The 17,464-nt window shown below is 40.8% G+C and overlaps 1 protein-coding gene across 3 annotated transcripts in view; it reads right to left on the bottom strand.

Moving 5' to 3' along the window:
- ANO2 (anoctamin 2) overlaps positions 1-17,464 on the bottom strand; it is a 367,122-nt gene that overhangs the window by 174,889 nt on the left and 174,769 nt on the right. For all 3 annotated transcript variants that reach the window (XM_064377517.1, XM_012455921.2, XM_064377518.1), the window contains 2 exons: positions 9,631-9,765; positions 2,308-2,468 (listed from right to left, as the gene is read on the bottom strand). In XM_064377517.1, the coding sequence (XP_064233587.1) occupies positions 2,308-2,468; positions 9,631-9,765 (296 nt within the window). The remainder of the gene's footprint in view (positions 1-2,307; positions 2,469-9,630; positions 9,766-17,464) is intronic.

The following is a 17,464-nucleotide window of genomic DNA, read 5'->3' as shown; positions in this document are numbered from 1 at the left end:
TTTAGTGACACAGAGCTAGGTTCACGTTTATCCTCTATGGGATCCCCTGCTGGGAAGGAACAGAACTGAGACACATATGAGGTCTGTCTAGGTCAGTTAACATCTATTCAGAAAATAGCTCAGAAAGTCTGCCTCTTTCCTTCCCTTTTCAGTAGGACTTCACTCTCTTTCTCAATGTTCCCTGCACTTTGAAGTCAGAGCTGGGTCTGAAGACTCCAACAGACTCAGGTCCTGCCGACTGGTATCTCCCAAGACCTCCTGACTCTACACCACCTTTTCCCTGCCACCAACAGCCCAAGCTGCTCTCTGTGTAGAGCCATTTCTTCCCAGCTTTATCCCTGGCAGGCCTGGGCCCTGGCCCAGGCCCACAGCACAGCACCACTAATCATAATAATCATGGTAATGAGAGGCATTACTATTATTTTTAATTGTAATTTGTAGACAGTCTTGCCTAAGGGCTCTTGGCTGCTGGAACTGAAAACACAATCACATAAAGCACAGCAAGGCTGTCAACAAACAAAACCAAGTCCTACCCTGTGCCAGGAAGCTCTGGTGTGATCCCACCCCCGGGTACTTTCCCTGCACTGTGATGTGAGGAAGACAGTGGGTCCAGGGGTGGGGTAGGAAATGACTAAGGAGTTCAGAAGAGGTGGGAGGTAGCTGTTCATTACAGCTGTTGAGGGAAGAGAAGAGGCAGTTGTTGGAACTTGAAACTAGAAAGTACAATTGAAAACCAAGTTTCTCTACAACAGGGGATTATGTGTCCCAAGAAAGTTCTTGAAGGATCATAGACCTGGAGTTATTAGGCTTCAGCTACTCAGTGGTGGTAATTACCTGCAAGACAAATTATGGGAATTAGGGTTGTAATATATCAAAAAATAAATAGGTATTCCGGGTTCCAAATCAGTTTGGGTGGATCTTGGGGTAATTCCACGATGCTCCTGGTTGATAAGGAGACACGGAGCTGCCAGTGACTTCCCAGGCAACAGGTCCCAACTTCAGTGTGCTCTAAAGGCCCCTGCTGGGAACAGTTCCAGGACTCTACAGTCAGAATTCGATTTTCTCTGCTCCCTGCTCCAACTCTCCATGGGCTGAACACTGCCCATGAGCTCCTGGGACGCAACTGCTCTCCCTGATTATAGAGAATAGAGTGTACCCTGGACATTTTTCTTGGTGGCTAGCAATACAGGAATCTTTCCAGTCAAGTTCTGTCTCCACCCAAGTGAAGGTCCCCACAGGGAATGGAGGAAGGTTGTGTTCCAATTCTCTTAAGAACCACTGAGAACAGGCCTCTCCCTCTCCTCCTTCTCTTCATACTCTCAGGGACGTGTGACTCAGGACCCATCCTGGCATATCCTCCGGGTCGCATGGAGTCAGTAATAAATCAAGCAGCCATGGCAGCAAGACCATGGTCCAGCCAGTCTGCGATCCAATATGCAAACCATGGACCTGCACATTCAGTGATGAGTAAAGGAGCAGGTGGCTACTCAGATGGGCTGAAACACGTTGACTTGGTCCCTTTTCTAATACTCATGTGTGTGTCCTCTTAGAAATGCTCAGTTACCATAGGGTAGTTATTCCACGTTAGTCCAGCTTGTGAGAATAGGAGAGAGAGAGAGAGAGAGAAAGAGAGAGAGAGAGAGAGAGAGAGAGAGTCGGTGTGTGTCTGTATGTGTTTACAGTCAGATAGCTATGGCTCAGAGCAAGTTTATTATCCCCATACTACGGGAGGAAGGGAAGAGGAGAAAAATGAAGAAACTATTTTTTCCTTCACAAATCCCTTTGGTGGGAATACTGAAAGCATGACTCTGGCATTAAATAAAATATCTACAGTCTATACTTATGGTGTCCTAACAATAACACTGAGCTGGAGTCAGGAAAGCAAATCTCAGCCCACCTTTACCATGAGCCAACACTCTGACCACAGCAGTCACTCCGCCATTCTAAGTATTATGCTACGTGATATCTATAAGCTCACCTAAGTCAGTGTACGTAGAGGAGTCTTACAGGCGTGCTAGGGGTTTTTGAAACATGCATTGGTTCAAATTATGATAAATCATACATGGAGCTAGTACATGGTTAGCATGACTACATCTGAGAGAAAACAGATAAAGACATGAAGGATATTCCTGATTCTATTCATGCATATGAGTAAAGAAGAGAAAGGTATTATCCTTAAAATACTTCTTGGGATAGGAAGGAAAAATGCAAAAGTAAATAACCTGAAGGGGATGAGCTTTAGAGCTTCGTCGTTGTACCCGTTTAAAGGAACCACCCATATTAGCAAGCCTGGTGATGGCCACATACCCCACAGAGCCATGAAGATGGAGAAGAAGACGGTGGCAGTGTTGTCAAACAGGTGGCTGGCCCGCGCAGTCCCACAGGCTGAGTTGAGGTTCCAGTAATCACAGGACTTGTCGCACAGGGGACACATGGTGAAGACATTCTGCTGGTCACACATCTCTCTGCTGCAATAGATGGAGGCTGTTGGGTAGGTGGAGCTCAAGCATGGTCCACTCCAAGAAAAAAACATCTCCACATAGCTCCTATTTCCAAATCTACGGTTGAGTTTTTCAACTCCATAAGTAAGGAATGTTAAGGAAGTTAGCATTGGATTCTTCACCTGGAGAGTGTTACTCATATTTTGTCCAAAAGCGACAACAAAAAGACTGAATATGGGGCTCCCTGTCACTACACGTGTCCTGGAAAGTGAGTGACATCTGTCAGAGATACCAGGCATTAAATTATGTCCCATAAAGTCCCTTCAGAACATGTTGCGTCCATGAGGTTGGTGGAATGGGAAGCGTCAACGGTTGTGAATAAATCACAGCCTGAGGCTCAGTCCAGGCTGTTTTTGTAAAGCCTATTGGCTGTCTCACAAACAGGTGATACTGGTCCCAAGTAGAAACAAACACAAGTGTGTGGCTAGACCTACACATGCTCTCATCTCTAGAAGGAGAAGCTACGTGGGGAAGAATGGAGTAGATCTGGGTGGAAAGCCCTTTTCTAAGAGCATGAGCTGTATAGCCACTTGTAGAATGGAGAATAATAACCTCAACCTAATAAGAATTATTATAACCATGAAATAAGATTAGAGAGAATGAAAGAGCAAGGCAAAGTCTTCCGAGGTCTAGATTCTTTGATACTTGGAGCATGAACCAAATCATCTCCAGTGGCCTGTATTCCAACCTGTTCTTAGTGTTATTTCCCTTTAATGGGCTGAAGAATATATTTGAAATTCCATTCATTAGCTGACTAGCTGAATCAACAGATTTAGGCTCATATAAATGCTTGGAAATAAGAACCAAAGAATTACCAGCCCTGACTGGCTTTCCCAATAACCCTCTATGCCATACACTGATAGGAAAATGAATGAACTCATCCCTCTGTTGTGTAATATTCTCCTGGGGAGATGGGAGGATGGTTAAGCTCATGGTTCATGGGGAAAGGGTGGATAACTCAATATTTCATGAAAGCAAAGCATTGGCTGTTCTTACAGGGAAGCTGGAGACGGTGATGGGTAGGCAGGAGATCCAGCAATGAGAACCACAGCTGTGTTTCCCACAGAAAGAAGCAGCAGAGGGTGCTACAGAGCATGGCTCACAAGTGGGAGCCACTGCCAGGGTGAGCAAGCCGGTGCCCTGGGTGCTAAAGCCAGTGCTCAGATGAAACCTGTGAAGTCCAAGGAATGCCTGGGTCTATTTCTCCCTTCATGAAGAAGTTGAAGGGTGGGAGATTCACTGAGGGCTGTCACTTTCTGTCAAGTCCCAGTTTCTAGGCTTCTGTTTTTAATGAGCTACTAAGTCCACAGGAGGGAAAGGCCTTCTGTGTGAGAGAATGGAAAGTCTTGGTCTCTGAGGATAAATCCCAGTTCCCCCACTGACTCGCTGCTAAGCTCTCCACTGGCAAAGGTCAATAAAAATGACTCATCCACATCGAAAATATTAAATAGTAATATCTTAATAATACATTCAGCTGTGCTAGTTTCACCTGGGCATGTTCTTCCTGGTGACTAGAGAGGCCAGTTTAAGTGTTCTGGGTCAGACCTGTGTTCGCTATGTAGTTAAGAGGGAGTTGCTACTTTCAGAGAGGAAAGTACCCCTTAAAAACAGATTTACACAGAAAATCACTTGTCTGTATAAATTCTAGTAAAAGACTGGCTTTTAAGTCACGTGCAAGAACATATGAGTTCCTCAATGCTGCTCTTAGAGTTTGTGTGTTAGGGACTTCATTTAACTCAGGGTTGTTTTTTTGTTTGTTTGTTTTTTGTTTTGTAGGCATGGACTAAAGAGAGATAGAAACCTAGTCAACTGAATCCTAGTTGAAACTAGTCAATGCTAAAAGGTCAGGCATGAAAAACATATTAGCACCCAGGCAGGTGCAAAGCACTTTGAAACCTAAGTGCTGTGCAAATTATTGGTTTCTAAATTAGAGTGCAGGCAACTATCCATCATTTGTACAAGATGGCAGCCACCATGGCACAGATTCTCCTCAAATCATTTAAGTGTGAAGTCAGAATGCTTTATATATGTATTGGAGGGTTTTTGATGTAATCAATTTTAACAGAATTCTAGAGAAATTCTGGCTCAGAATGACATCAAAATGACTTTGTATTTGCTGAGAGAGGCTGCCTCTAGACAGGCTGAATGATGAGGGAAGCCTGCCGAGAATGGAAATCAGGTCTAGGGTACTCACTAAGCTGCACAATCCACAGGTTTCTAGTGAGAAGTAACGGTGGCTATAAATTCAATGGTGTATTCCTTTAATTTATTATTTTCTCAAGAAAGCATAAGAAGCTTGATAAATGGCTTGACAGTCCATTGAACCAAGACCCTAAAGTGAGCAACGTTCTTCAGGGTGAATCATTGCTCACGGATTAGGTGATTCAGAACCCTGTTAGCACAACAGGAGAAGGTACAAAGAGGCAATCATTCAGGAAATTCAGACTAAACAGCTGCGATTAAGGTCTCAGACCCAAAGTAGCCAATCTTTCTTCAATATGGTTTCGATTAATCAGCTTTAAAAATAATGTCATAATCTTCTCTGTTCATGTAAGTGCTTAACAAATGAAACAAATCCCCTGGTGAGTAGAAAGAGGGAAGTTCTGTAGAGGTATCATGCACACATGGAAGGACTGCTTACAAGCTTATGCTTATATCTCACATATCAAAGTGAAATTACTGGAAATCAAAGCTACCATTTAAAGTTCCACCTAATCAATGTCAGTTTTCTGGTTTTGATATTGTGCCGTAGTTACATAAGACATAACCATCAAGGGAAACTAGATGAAGGGTACGCTGGGCCCCTCTTTGCAAGTTCCTGTGCTGTTAATCTAAAATTTTTCAAATTAAAAAGGTTTTATTTAAAAAGTGAGAGATAGTAAATTTTAGGCTTGATGACAAAATCACAGTTATGAGTGGCTGATAGACACACACCCTTAGAGTATGTGATTATTTAGATTCAATATTGGTTTTAGAGAATACCCCTCTGTTTATGAGGAGTGGTATTTTGAGAGTTTTCATAGACCCACAGAAGTTGGACTTCTGATGAATTTTAAATTATGTTTAAAAAATGGTTTTTTTGACCAGGCTCTGTGGCTTATGCCTGCTTAATCCCATCACTTTGGGAGGCCGAGGCAGGTGGATCATGAGGTCAGGAAATTAAGACCAGCCTGGTCAATATGGTGAAACCCTGTCTCTATTAAAATAAAAAAATTAGCCAGGTGTGCTGGCAGGCACCTATAGTCCCAGCTGCTCAGGAGGCTGAGGCAGGAGAATCACTTGAACCCAGGAGGCAGAGGTTGTGGTGAGCCAGGATCACACCACTGCACTCTGGCCTGGGCAACAGAACAAGACTCCATCTTAAATCAAAACAAAACAAACAAAAAAAGAAGGTTACTTGGTTTTTAAATAAATCTATTAAAATGTTTATTTTTTTCTGGTATTTACACCTTCCTGATTTGCCAAACCTCATCCTGAGTCTGAAAAACCAACATGCAAAACTTCAATTCTATAGCAATTTCAAACTTTTTTGACCATGACCTACAGTTAAAACAACTTGTGACATCAGATTTCAGTATGCAAATACATACCCTCACTCTCACAAGCACACTTATAAAACTAAAACAAAATCTCACGAAGCAACGCTTACGCATCCTTCTTATAAGGAATACTAATATTTATTTCACTCTATCCTATCTTATCCCATCCTATTCTAATCCACTTAAAAGCCCATTAAATTGACTCCACAACCCACCAGTGGTTGTTGTTATATCCACAGTTGTAGAACACTATCCACACTGACAGGCAGTGTGACACATCTGCAGTAACAACTGCACTTTACACTCAAATATCCTGCATATGCATGAGTGTGTGTGAATGTAGAGTGTGCGTCTGTGTGTAGACATCTACCTGCACATGCATGAGTGTATGTAAATGTAGGATGTGTGCGTCTGTGTGTGGACATCCACGTGCACATGCATGAGTGTATGTGAATATGGGGTGTGTGCATGTGTGCAGACATCTACCTGCACATGCATGAGTGTGTGTGAATGTGGGGTGTGTGCATCTGTGTGTAGACATCTATCTGCATGTGCATAAATGTGTGAATGTGGAGTGTGTGCATCTGTGTGTAGACATCTACCTGCGTGTGCATGAGTGTATGTAAATGTAGGGTGTGTGCATCTGTCTGTGGACATCCATGTGCACGTGCATGAGTGTATATGAATGTGGGGTGTGTGCATCTGTGTGTAGACATCCACGTGTACGTGCATGAGTGTATGTAAGTGTAGGATGTGTGCATCTGTGTGTGGACATCCACGTGTACGTGCATGAGTGTGTGTGAATGTGGGGTGTGTGTGTGTGTGGACATCCACGTGTACGTGCATGAGTGTGTGTGAATGTGGGGTGTGTGTGTGTAGACATCCACCTGCACGTGGATGAGTGTATGTGAATGTGGGGTGTGTGCATCTGTGTGTAAACATCTATCTTTGCAGCATGTGCAGACCACGTCCTTTCCAGATGTAGTAGCTGCTGCCACATGTATTACCATGTGGGGACCCGGGGCAGAAGTTCTAAGTCCGAATGCAAACCAGCCCACTGGTGCCCCACCCACTGCACTGGCACTGGTTCCCTATGTACAATATGAGGTTTTCCACCCTTGATCAACCTGAGGCCAGATGTCTAGAGATCTCCAAGGGAAACCCAAAAGCCATGTTTTCTTAGAACACACCTAGGCAAGCTCAGGTGAAGCTACTGAGTTGTGGAGGAGGATATGAGCCCTCTGGAAAATTTCTCTGCTTATTAGAAAAAGCAAAGACTTTGGAGCAGGAAGTGACAGAGTTCAACTCCCAGCCCTGACAACTATTAGTTGTTGAAATTGGACAATTTATGTGACCTCATGTAGCATCAGTTTCTCAATCTCTGTTCAGTGGAAATAATAATGCCTATTTATGGAGTGTATAATATTAATCTCTTACAGAATCAAAGAAACTAGTTTATAACAATCACCTAGCATTATGAGCATTATGCCCAGCACAAGGTAGATATTTCACAAGTATTAGTTCTTAACTCATGCTAGATGCTCTGGAGAAAGCAGAGCCCTAAAACCCATCTCCTGTGATAAAGGTCCCAATCAAGAACACTTGCCCTCTGTCTCTCTCCCTCTTCCCCCTTCCTTTTCCCCTTCTCCCTGAAAAAAAAAAAAAACTTGACAATGATACTAGAGTTTTATGCAAAAATATATATAAACTCTTGTCTCTTACATCAAGTGATTTAGCTTTATTCTAGATACTGACAATATAATCTTCAGTTGATTTGATTTGCAAGACCATTTGCATAGATTGACATAGATTTAGTTTTATTCTACTTACTGACAATATCAGCTCCAGGTGATTTGATTTGCAAGACCATTTCTACAGAGTATGCACCATCAGGCAGGAAGCAGGTAAGCCAGAAAACAGGTTTCTGCCCACTGATGCACACATACCCTTTCATAAAATGTGCAGTTTTTGGCTTTTTCTTCAGAATGGCTATTACTTCCCCCATTACCACCCCCAACTCTAGTGATCCACCCAGTGTCCTCATCCACCTGGCTATGGAAGGAACATCATGTTGGTACAAAGCTATCCTGTCCCCTAGCCACAATGAATTGGTTCAGGGCCTCCACCTAAGTCAAATGGAGTCATAGGACTTTTTCACCTTAGACCAATCGAGTATAAAGCTCTCAGGAGTAACATCCATGAGCTACTAGCAGCAATGTTTAATTCGAGTGGATAAAAGACATAGTGAAACCAACCAATGCTAGAAAGAGTCAGAGGCAGGAGATAAATGGAGTCCCTATTCCAGTGTTCCTTGAATGCTTATAATAAATTCCCTTTTTTGCTTAATCTAGCTCAAGTTGCATTTCCATCACTTGCATCCAAAAGTGTATTAAAACATACTAACCATGCTTCCATTTGCAGACACAATTCTGAAGATGGCAAGATGTTTAAATTCTAAATACTAACTAAGTGTCTGTTTTGTCCCTTGTATTCTATTTCCACATATTTTGATTTATTCAACAATTATTTATTAATTTTCTGTGCCAGACACAGTCTCCTTTAAACCTCACAACACCCTGAGGTAGGCGTTGTGATTACCATTTTACAGTCAAGAACCTAAGCTTCAGGGAGCAAACTGTCCAGTCACACAGCTAATATATAACATTGTCAGTCTAAAGAATGCTGTTTGTAAGTGCTTCTTTTCTTTTCTTTTTGCTTTTTTTTTTTTTCCGGTCTTGCTCGTTTGCCCAGTCTAGAGTGCAGTAGCACAATCAATCACAGCTCACTGCAAGCTCAAGCTCCTGGGCTGAAGCATTCTCCTGCCTCAGCCTCCCAAGTAGCTGGGACTATAGATGCGTGCCACCATGCCCAGCTATTTTTTTTTTTAGAGAGATAGGGTCTCACTGTGTTGCCCAGACTGGTCTCAAATTCCTGGACTCCAACGATACTCCCTTCTTGGCCTCCCAAAGCACTGGGATTACAGGTGTGAGCCACCATGCCCAACCCATATTTCCTTTGTGGGTTCTCTCTTCCCCATAAAAACTAGCGTTGATTCTACGTGTTGGCGTTCCAAGAGTCTTGCCTTGGGGCTACCCCTCCCTGCAGTTTCTGACTTCTTGAAACAGAGGCTGTGCCTTCCTCAGCATTAGAGCTGCCTGCTTTCTCGGCATGCTTCATTCTAGCAGCATCTGACCATACAGATGTGATTTCTACCCAGTGTCACTCTCCACACATCCCAAACCAGAGGAAAAAAAAAGTGATGAAGCAGAGAGACAGGAAAAAAGTATTTCTCTGGCATGATTTTTCTTACCAGGAATTATCCCCCTGCCCACATCAGACACATCCCCCTACCCTGGAGAAGAGCTTGACTAGAAGAGGAAGTGGGCCTCACCTAGCATGGCTCTGAAGCCATTCCCAGAATCTGTAGCTCCTAGATCTGTCTCTGGAGGAAAGTTACATATGTCATAGCAAATGAGAATAATAGAGGGTGAGGGCTTTGGAAGGAGGCACGTGAAAAGTACTTTTACTAAGTTGAAACTCCAAATTATTAACATATGGCAAGTGAGCCTTTTTCTTTAAAACTGATTTACCTGGGAATATCTTCTTCAATTGTTGCACATCCATAAAGAAACACAATCACCCCAATTACAGAAGGTGGGATGAGGAATGATGTATATAATCCCAGCCAGGCAAAATACAGTCCAATTTTTTCTCCAAAATACTTTCTGGAAAATAAAGAAAAGAAAACGAAACACATATTAAGAACATCATGTGTTTGTTGTTTGCTGCATGCCTAAGGATGGGTCAACATAGATATTCATTCCTCTTGTAATGAAAACAAACAGATGGAGGTTACACGGGGAAGGGGAGGCCTCAGCACAAGGAATCGACAACTGAGCTTTTCTGAAATGAAGTGCATTCCATTGGAATCACATACACACACCTGTCTTGGCTGTTCATGTGAAATAGATAGCCACGAGAAAGAATCCAGCCCCAACAGCAAACTAAAAATATGCCATACATTTTGGCACCTTTACCATAGATGAATAACACATCATCATTTCATAAGTGCCGTAGCACTCAACCCATAAGAAGACACACCTTTTTGGAAATAGCTTATTTAAATGAAATACATAGATTATATATTTGGGCATGTATACTGGTGTATGCAAACCAACATACACACACTTATTGAAAAACTACTAGAAGAAATCCAATAAAATCTTAGTAATGGTTTTTTTGGATGATGGGCTTATGGGTGGTTTTTACGTCTTTATTTTTAAGCCACTTTACTGAGGTATATTGGCAAACAAAGAGCTGTACATGTTGAACATATACAACTTGATGAGTTTGCAGATAAGTATATACCCATGAGAACATCACCAATCAGGCCATAAAGTTATCCAGCACCTCCAAGTTTCCTTTTGCTCTCAGCCTTGTTTTGTTTAATTAAAAAATTCTTTTCTCTGTGTTAAGAGCAATTAATGAAGATCTACCCTCTTTGCAGATTTTTAAGTATACAATACGGTATTGTTAACTATAGGCTCTATATTATACAGATCTCCGAGCATATATGTACTGCATAACTGAAATTTTGTACCTCTTGCCCAACATCTCCTCATGTCTCCCTCTCTGCAGCCCTGTTAACCACTATTCTATTCTTTGGATCTATGAGTTTGGTGGTTTTAGATTCCTCATAGAGGTGGGATCATGAAGTATGTGTCCTTCTGTGCCTGGCTTATTTCACTTAGCATAATGTTCTCCATGTTTCAAAATGGCAGGATTTCCTTATTTTTAAGGCTGAATAATATCCATTGTGTGTCCACATTTTGTTTATCCATGCATCTGTCAATGGACATTTGGGTTGCTTACACCTTTTTGCAATTGTGAATAATGCTGCTACAAATATAGGAGTGCAGATATCTCCTCAGGATGTTGACTTTAATTCCTTAAGACACATCCAAAAGGAGGATTGTTGTGTCAAATGGTCATTATATTTTTAATTTTTTGAGGAACCTCCATACTGTTTTTCACAGTGCCTGCATTGCCACCAACAGTGAACAAGGGTTCCCTTTTCTCGACATCTGCACCAACCTTTTTATCTTTTGTTATCTGATAATAGCATTCTAATAAGTGTAAAGTGATGTCTCATTGTGGTTTTGATTTGCATTTTCCTGATGAATAGTGACGTTAAACACTTTCTCATAGAACTCTTGGTCATTTGTATGTCTTCTTTAGTGAAGTATCTACTTAGGTCCTTTACTAAATTTTTAATCAGGCTATTTCTTTTGTGGGTTTTTTTTTTTTTTTTGCTTTGCTATTGAGTTGTAGAAGTTCCTTATATATTTTGGATATCAATCCTTTGCCAGGTACATGGTTTGCAAATATTTTCTCCCATTCTGCATATTGACCTTCACTCTGTTGTTTCCTTTGCTGTGTAGAAGCATTTTAGTTTGATATATTCCTACTTTATTTTTGCTTTTGTTGCTTGTGCTTTCGGTGCCATATCTAAGAAATAATTGCCAAAACTACTATGCATAGAAGCTCTTTTCCCTGTTTCCTTTTAAGAGTTCTGTTGTTTCCGGTTTTACATTTAGGTCTTTAATCCATTTTAAGTTGAGTTTTTGTACGGTATACAGTAAAGGTCCGACTCATTCTTATGCATATGGATATCCAGTTTTCCCAATATCATTCATTGAAGAGTAAGGAACATGAACAGTTTAACAATATTGATTCTTCTGATCTATGAACACAGGAAACACTTTGTAAACCAAAATGTATTCTGAGACAGGTCTCAATCAATTTAGAAGTTTATTTTGCTAAGGTTAAGGACAGGTCTGGAAGAAAAAAACATGGAGTCACAGAAACAGCCTATGGTCTATGTCTTTCTCCAGAGAAGAATTTAAGGGTTTCAATATTTATTGGTGACTTTCTCCAAAGAAGAATTTAAGGGCTTCAGTATTTAAAGGGGAAATATTGGGCTAGTGGGCTAGAGGGGAAAGAGGGAGGGTATGGTCATTCACAAGTTGCAGGAGAAAAGGAGCCAGTGGGAGAATAGTCAATTAATTATTCCTCTTGTGCTCAGCAAATCGGCACTTAATATAAGGAGAACGTAGAGCAGCTGCCTGTGGAGATATTTACCCTGTTATCTGTGGCTATCTGCTTAGGAACAAAAGGAAGGGCAACTTCTTGCATCACTCAGCTTTCAGCTTAATTTTTTCTCATTTTGCCAGAGTGAATTGAGGTCCCAAGTTTTTATTTTCCCTTCACACCTTCCTTTTATTTATGTTCTCTTTAATTTCTTTTATCAATGTTTTATAGTTTTCAATGTGCAAATCTTTTGCCCTCTTGGTTAAACTTATTTCTAGGTATTTTATTCTTTTTGATGCTGTTGTGAATAGGACTTTTTTTTTTTTTTTGAGATGGAGTTTCTGTGGCCCAGGTTGGAGCGCAGCGGCATGATCTCAGCTCAGTGCAGCCTCTGCCTCCCGGGTTCAAGAGATTCTCCTGACTCAGCCTCCCAAGTAGCTGGTATTATAGGCCTCTGCCACTGCACCTGGCTAATTTTTGTATTTTTAGTAGAGATGGGGTTTCACCATCTTGGCCAGGCTGGTTTCGAACTCCTGACCTTATGATCCACCCACCTTGGCCTCCCAAAGTGGTGGGATTACAGGCCTGAGCCACTGCACCTGGCTGACTTTTTTCTTAATTTTCTTTTAAGATAGGTCGCTAGTGTACAGAAATGCAAATGATTTTTATATGTTGATTTAGTATCCTGCAACTTTCCTGAATTTACTATTTCTAAAAGTTTTTTTAAATAGAATCTTCAGGGTCTTCTACATATGAGATCATGTCATCTAGAAACTAATGCAATTTTACTTCTTCCTTTTCAATTTGATGCCTTTTATTTCTTTTTCTTGCCTAATTGCTCTTTTTACAACTACTATGTTGAATGTGAGAGGTAAGAATGGTTATTTTTGCCTTATTCCAGATCTTAGAAGAAAAACTTTTTTACTATTAAATATGATATTAGCTTGAGATTTTCATAAATGGTTTTTATTGCCTTGATGTTAGTTCCTTCTATTCCTAATTCATTGACGGTTACGTTCCTTCAATTTCTAATTTGTTGAGATGTAAGTTCCTTCTTTTTTTTTTTTTTTTTTGGAAATGGAGTTTTGCTCTTGTTGCCCAGACTGGAGTGCAATGCCACGATCTCAGCTCACTGCAGCCTCCACCTCCCAGGTTCAAGCAATTCTCCTTCCTCAGCCTCCAGAGTAGCTGAGATTGCAGGCGCATGCCACCAAACCTGGCTAATTTTTGTATTTTTAGTAGAGATGGGGTTTCACTGTGTTAGTCAGCCAGTCTTGAACTCCTGATCTCAGGTGATCCACCCGCCTTGGCCTTCCAAAGTGCTGGGATTACAGGTGTGAGCCACTGCACCTGGCCAGTTCCTTGTATTTTTAATTTGTTGAGAGTTTTAAATTGTAAACAGTGTTGATTTTTGTCAATTTTTTTCTGCATCTATTGAGATGTTCAATTTTTATCTTGATTTATTGATTAGCATACGTTGAACCATCTTTGTATAACAAGAAACCTACTTGGTCATGGGGTATGATCCTTTTAAAGTGCTGTTGAGTTTGATTTACTAGTATTTTTTTTAATATTTTTGCATCTATGTTCATCAGGAATGTTGACCTATAGTTTTCTTTTCTTGTGGTGTCTCTGTCTGGATTTGGCATCAGGGTGGTGCTGACCTCAGAAAGAAGTTGTAGGTTTTCCCTATTTTTTTTTTATTAGAAGACTTTAAGAAGTATTGGTATTAATTTTTCTTTGAATGATTGGAAGGATTCATCCATGAAACTATCTGTTCCTCGACTTTTCTTTGCTGGGAGTTTTGTTTTGTTTGTTTTTTTAATTATTGCTTGAATCTGCTTATTTGTAATTGGTCTGTTCAGGCTTCCTATTTCTTCTTGATTCAATCTTGTTAGATTGTATGTTTCTAAGCATTCTATCCATTTATACTAAATTGACCAATTTGTTGGTGTATAATTGTTCATAAGTCCTCATAATCCTTTTCATTTCTGTAACATCAGGTATAAAGTCTCATCTTTCATTTCTGGCTTTATTTATTTGAAACTTCTCTCTTTGTCATTAGTTAGTGTAACTAAGCATTTGTCACCAAACTCTTAGCTTCATCAATTTTTTGTTTTTGTTTTCATATTCTGTTTTATATTTATTTATCTCTAATTTTTATTATTTTCTCCCCTCTGCTAATTTGGTGCTTAGTTTTTTTCTTCTTTTGTAGTTACTTGAGATGTAAAATTAATTATTTGAGATCTTCTTCTTCTTAAATGTAGGCATCTACTACTATAAACTTCCTTTTAGTATTGCTTTTGCTGCATCTCATAAGTTTTAATATGTTGTGCTTTCATTTTCATTTGTCTTAAGATATTTTCTAATTTCCTTTTTGATTTATTCTTTGACCCAGGCATAGTACTCTCAGTTGGCAGGTTTTTTAAATTTCAGTACTTCGACTTTATCATCACACTCTTTCCTTGCCTGCAAGGTTTCTGCTGAAAGTCTACTAGTAGCCTTATCATGGTTCCCTTGTTTGTGATAAGTCATTTTTTTCTTGTTGCTTTGAAAATTCTCTACTTGACTTTTGAGAATTCAATTTTAAGGTGGCTCACTGTTAACCTCTTTGGGTTCAATTTATTTGGGTACACTGAAACTTCATGAATTTGGATGTTCATTTCTCTTCCTAGATTTGGCAAGTTTTTAGCAATTATTCCCTTGAAAATTCTTCCTTCCTCTTTCTCTTTCTTTCTTCTCTTCTGAATCTCCCAGATGCATATATTGGTTCACTTCATGGTATCCCATAAGTCCTTAGGCTTTCTTCACTTTTCAACTTTTCTGTTTTTTCTGTTCCTCCAATTGGATAATTTCAAGTGACCTGTCTTTAAGTACAATGATTCTTTCTTCCGCTTGACCAAGTATGCTATTGAAGTTCTATATTACATTTTTTAGTTCAGTCATTGTATTCTTCAGTTCTAGGATTTCACTTTGGCTCTTTTTCTGTTATTTCTATTTGTTTGTTGAACTTCTGATTTTGTTCACATGTTATACTCTTAATTTCGTTTAGGTGTCTGTTCTCTTGCAGCTCATTTAAGACAATTATTTCAAATTCTTTGTCAACCAGATTATGGATATCAATTTATTTAGAGTAAGTTACTGGAGTTTTTTTCAGTTCCTAATAAGGTAGTGTCATGTATTCCTGATTCTTTGTGATCCCTGTAACCTTAAGCTGGTGTCTGCACATTTGAAAAGCAGTCACCTCTTCCAGTTCTTACTGACTGGTTTCATCAGGCAAAGACCTTCGTCAGTCATGCTGGTCAGCGATTATGGGTGAATCAGCTGCCAGGGTCAGCAGACAGAGTCTGTGGGCAGACTTAAGCTGGGTAGGGTCCAAGGGTGGATCTGCTTCCATGGTCCATGGGTGGGCCTGTTATCAGAGTCTGTGGGTGGGTTGGCCTGCTGCTGGGTACGTGGGCAGCTGGGCCTGCTTCCAAGATCTACTAGAGGACTGGGCTGCTGCACCACAGATAGAGATTCTATGGGGATCTGCATGAGGGGAGGGCTGCATTTTGTCTCCATGAGCAGGCAAGGTTGCTGCTGGGTCCATGGGCAGATGAGCAGGGCTGCTCTGGGTCTGTGGGAGAGTGGGTGGATCTGTCACCAGGTCCCCTGCTCTGTGGAAGTGGTCACACCATTGGGGGCATGGGAAGCCAGGTTCCTGTAGGGTCTGCACATGGGCAGAGTTCCTCATGAGCAGTGACCAGGCAGAGCTGTCACTAGGTCTTCAAGTGAGCAAGGCTGCTTCCAGGCCCATGGTTGGTGGGTCTGCTACCAGAAAGCATGAGCCTACATTCTCAATGAAGTTTTTCTAGGTTTTGAGCTCCACAGGGGTTCTGCAACCTCTTACCTGAAAACCAGAGCTCTCATATAGGTATATTTTGTATATAGATGGCTGTTAAATAGGTGTTTCAGTAAAAGGGTGAGGCCTGGGGACATTCTATTTTGCCATCTTGCTGATATCACTTTATTTCTTTATTTCTACCTTTGTGCATTTATTATTTTAAATTTTTAAAATTTTTCTGCCTTGTTAATAAATTACTTTTATAATGAAAAGTGATTTCTACTAAAAAGAAAATTTACCAACTCATGTATTTTTGATTCCCAGATTATAAAGTTTGTAAATTACCAGTTAAGCCTTTAACTGGGATCATCTCTTATTCAAATCAGAAGCCTTAAACAATTGGAACAAGAGACCTGACTCTAGGACCTAAGCAAAGACCCAGTACTTCTGACATCAGAGGTGGGTTGCACACACAGACCTTGGTGGAAAGGTTGGAAACTCTCCTGGGCCCAAGATTCTGCAAAATTACAAATTAGGAGTCTATTACTGCTGAGGAAGGGCAGGAAACTGTCTCCCACCCAAGAATCCCTACCAGTAAAGGCACAGTTTAGTTGTGAGGAACAGAAGGAGTACATGAATTCTAAGAAAGCCTCATTTCTTGCTCATTATCATTGGTCATTAGAGAAATACAAATCAAAACCACATTGAGATACCATCTCACACCAGTTAGAATGGCGATCTTTAAAAAATCTGGAGACAACAGATGCTGGAGAGAATGTGGAGAAAAAGGAACACTTTTGCACTGTTGGTGGGAGTATAAATTAGTTCAACCATTGTGGAAGACAGTGTGGTGATTCCTCAAGAATCTAGAAATAGAAATTCCATTTACCCAGCAATGCCATTACTGGGTATCTACCCAAAGGATTATAAATCTTTCTATCATAAAGACACATGTGCATGAATGTTCATTGCAGCACTGCTTACAATAGCAAAGACCTGGAACCAACCCAAATGCCCATCGATGATAGACTAGACAAAGAAAATGTGGCACATATACACCATGGAATACTATGCAGCCATATAAAACAAGTTTGTGTCCTTTGTAGAGACATGGATGAACCTAGAAACCATCATTCTCAGCAAACTGACACAAGAATAGAAAACCGAACACCACATGTTTTCACTCATAGGCAGGTGATGAACAATAAGAACACTTGGGCACAGGGAAGGGAACAACACTCACAGGGCTAGGTGCAGTGGGTGGAAGGGAGGGGAGGGGAGGGAGAGCAGGTGGTGTGGGGAGGATGGGGAGGGATAATGCCAAGAGAAATGCCTGATGTAGGCGACGGTGGTGGGTGGATGGAGACAGCAAACCACCATGGCATGTATGTACCTATGCAACAATCCTGCAGGATACAGGACATGCACATGTACCCCAGAGTCCAAATACAATTAAAAAAAAAAAAAGAAAGCCTCATTTCTGAGGCTCAAGTGCACAGAGCCTGCCT

This window comes from Aotus nancymaae, unplaced genomic scaffold, assembly GCF_030222135.1.
Source record: "Aotus nancymaae isolate 86718 unplaced genomic scaffold, 86718_ANA_hifiasm-v0.15.2.pri h1tg000016l, whole genome shotgun sequence".
Lineage (NCBI taxonomy): Eukaryota > Metazoa > Chordata > Mammalia > Primates > Aotidae > Aotus > Aotus nancymaae.
This window is presented reverse-complemented; position numbering and strand designations above follow the sequence as displayed.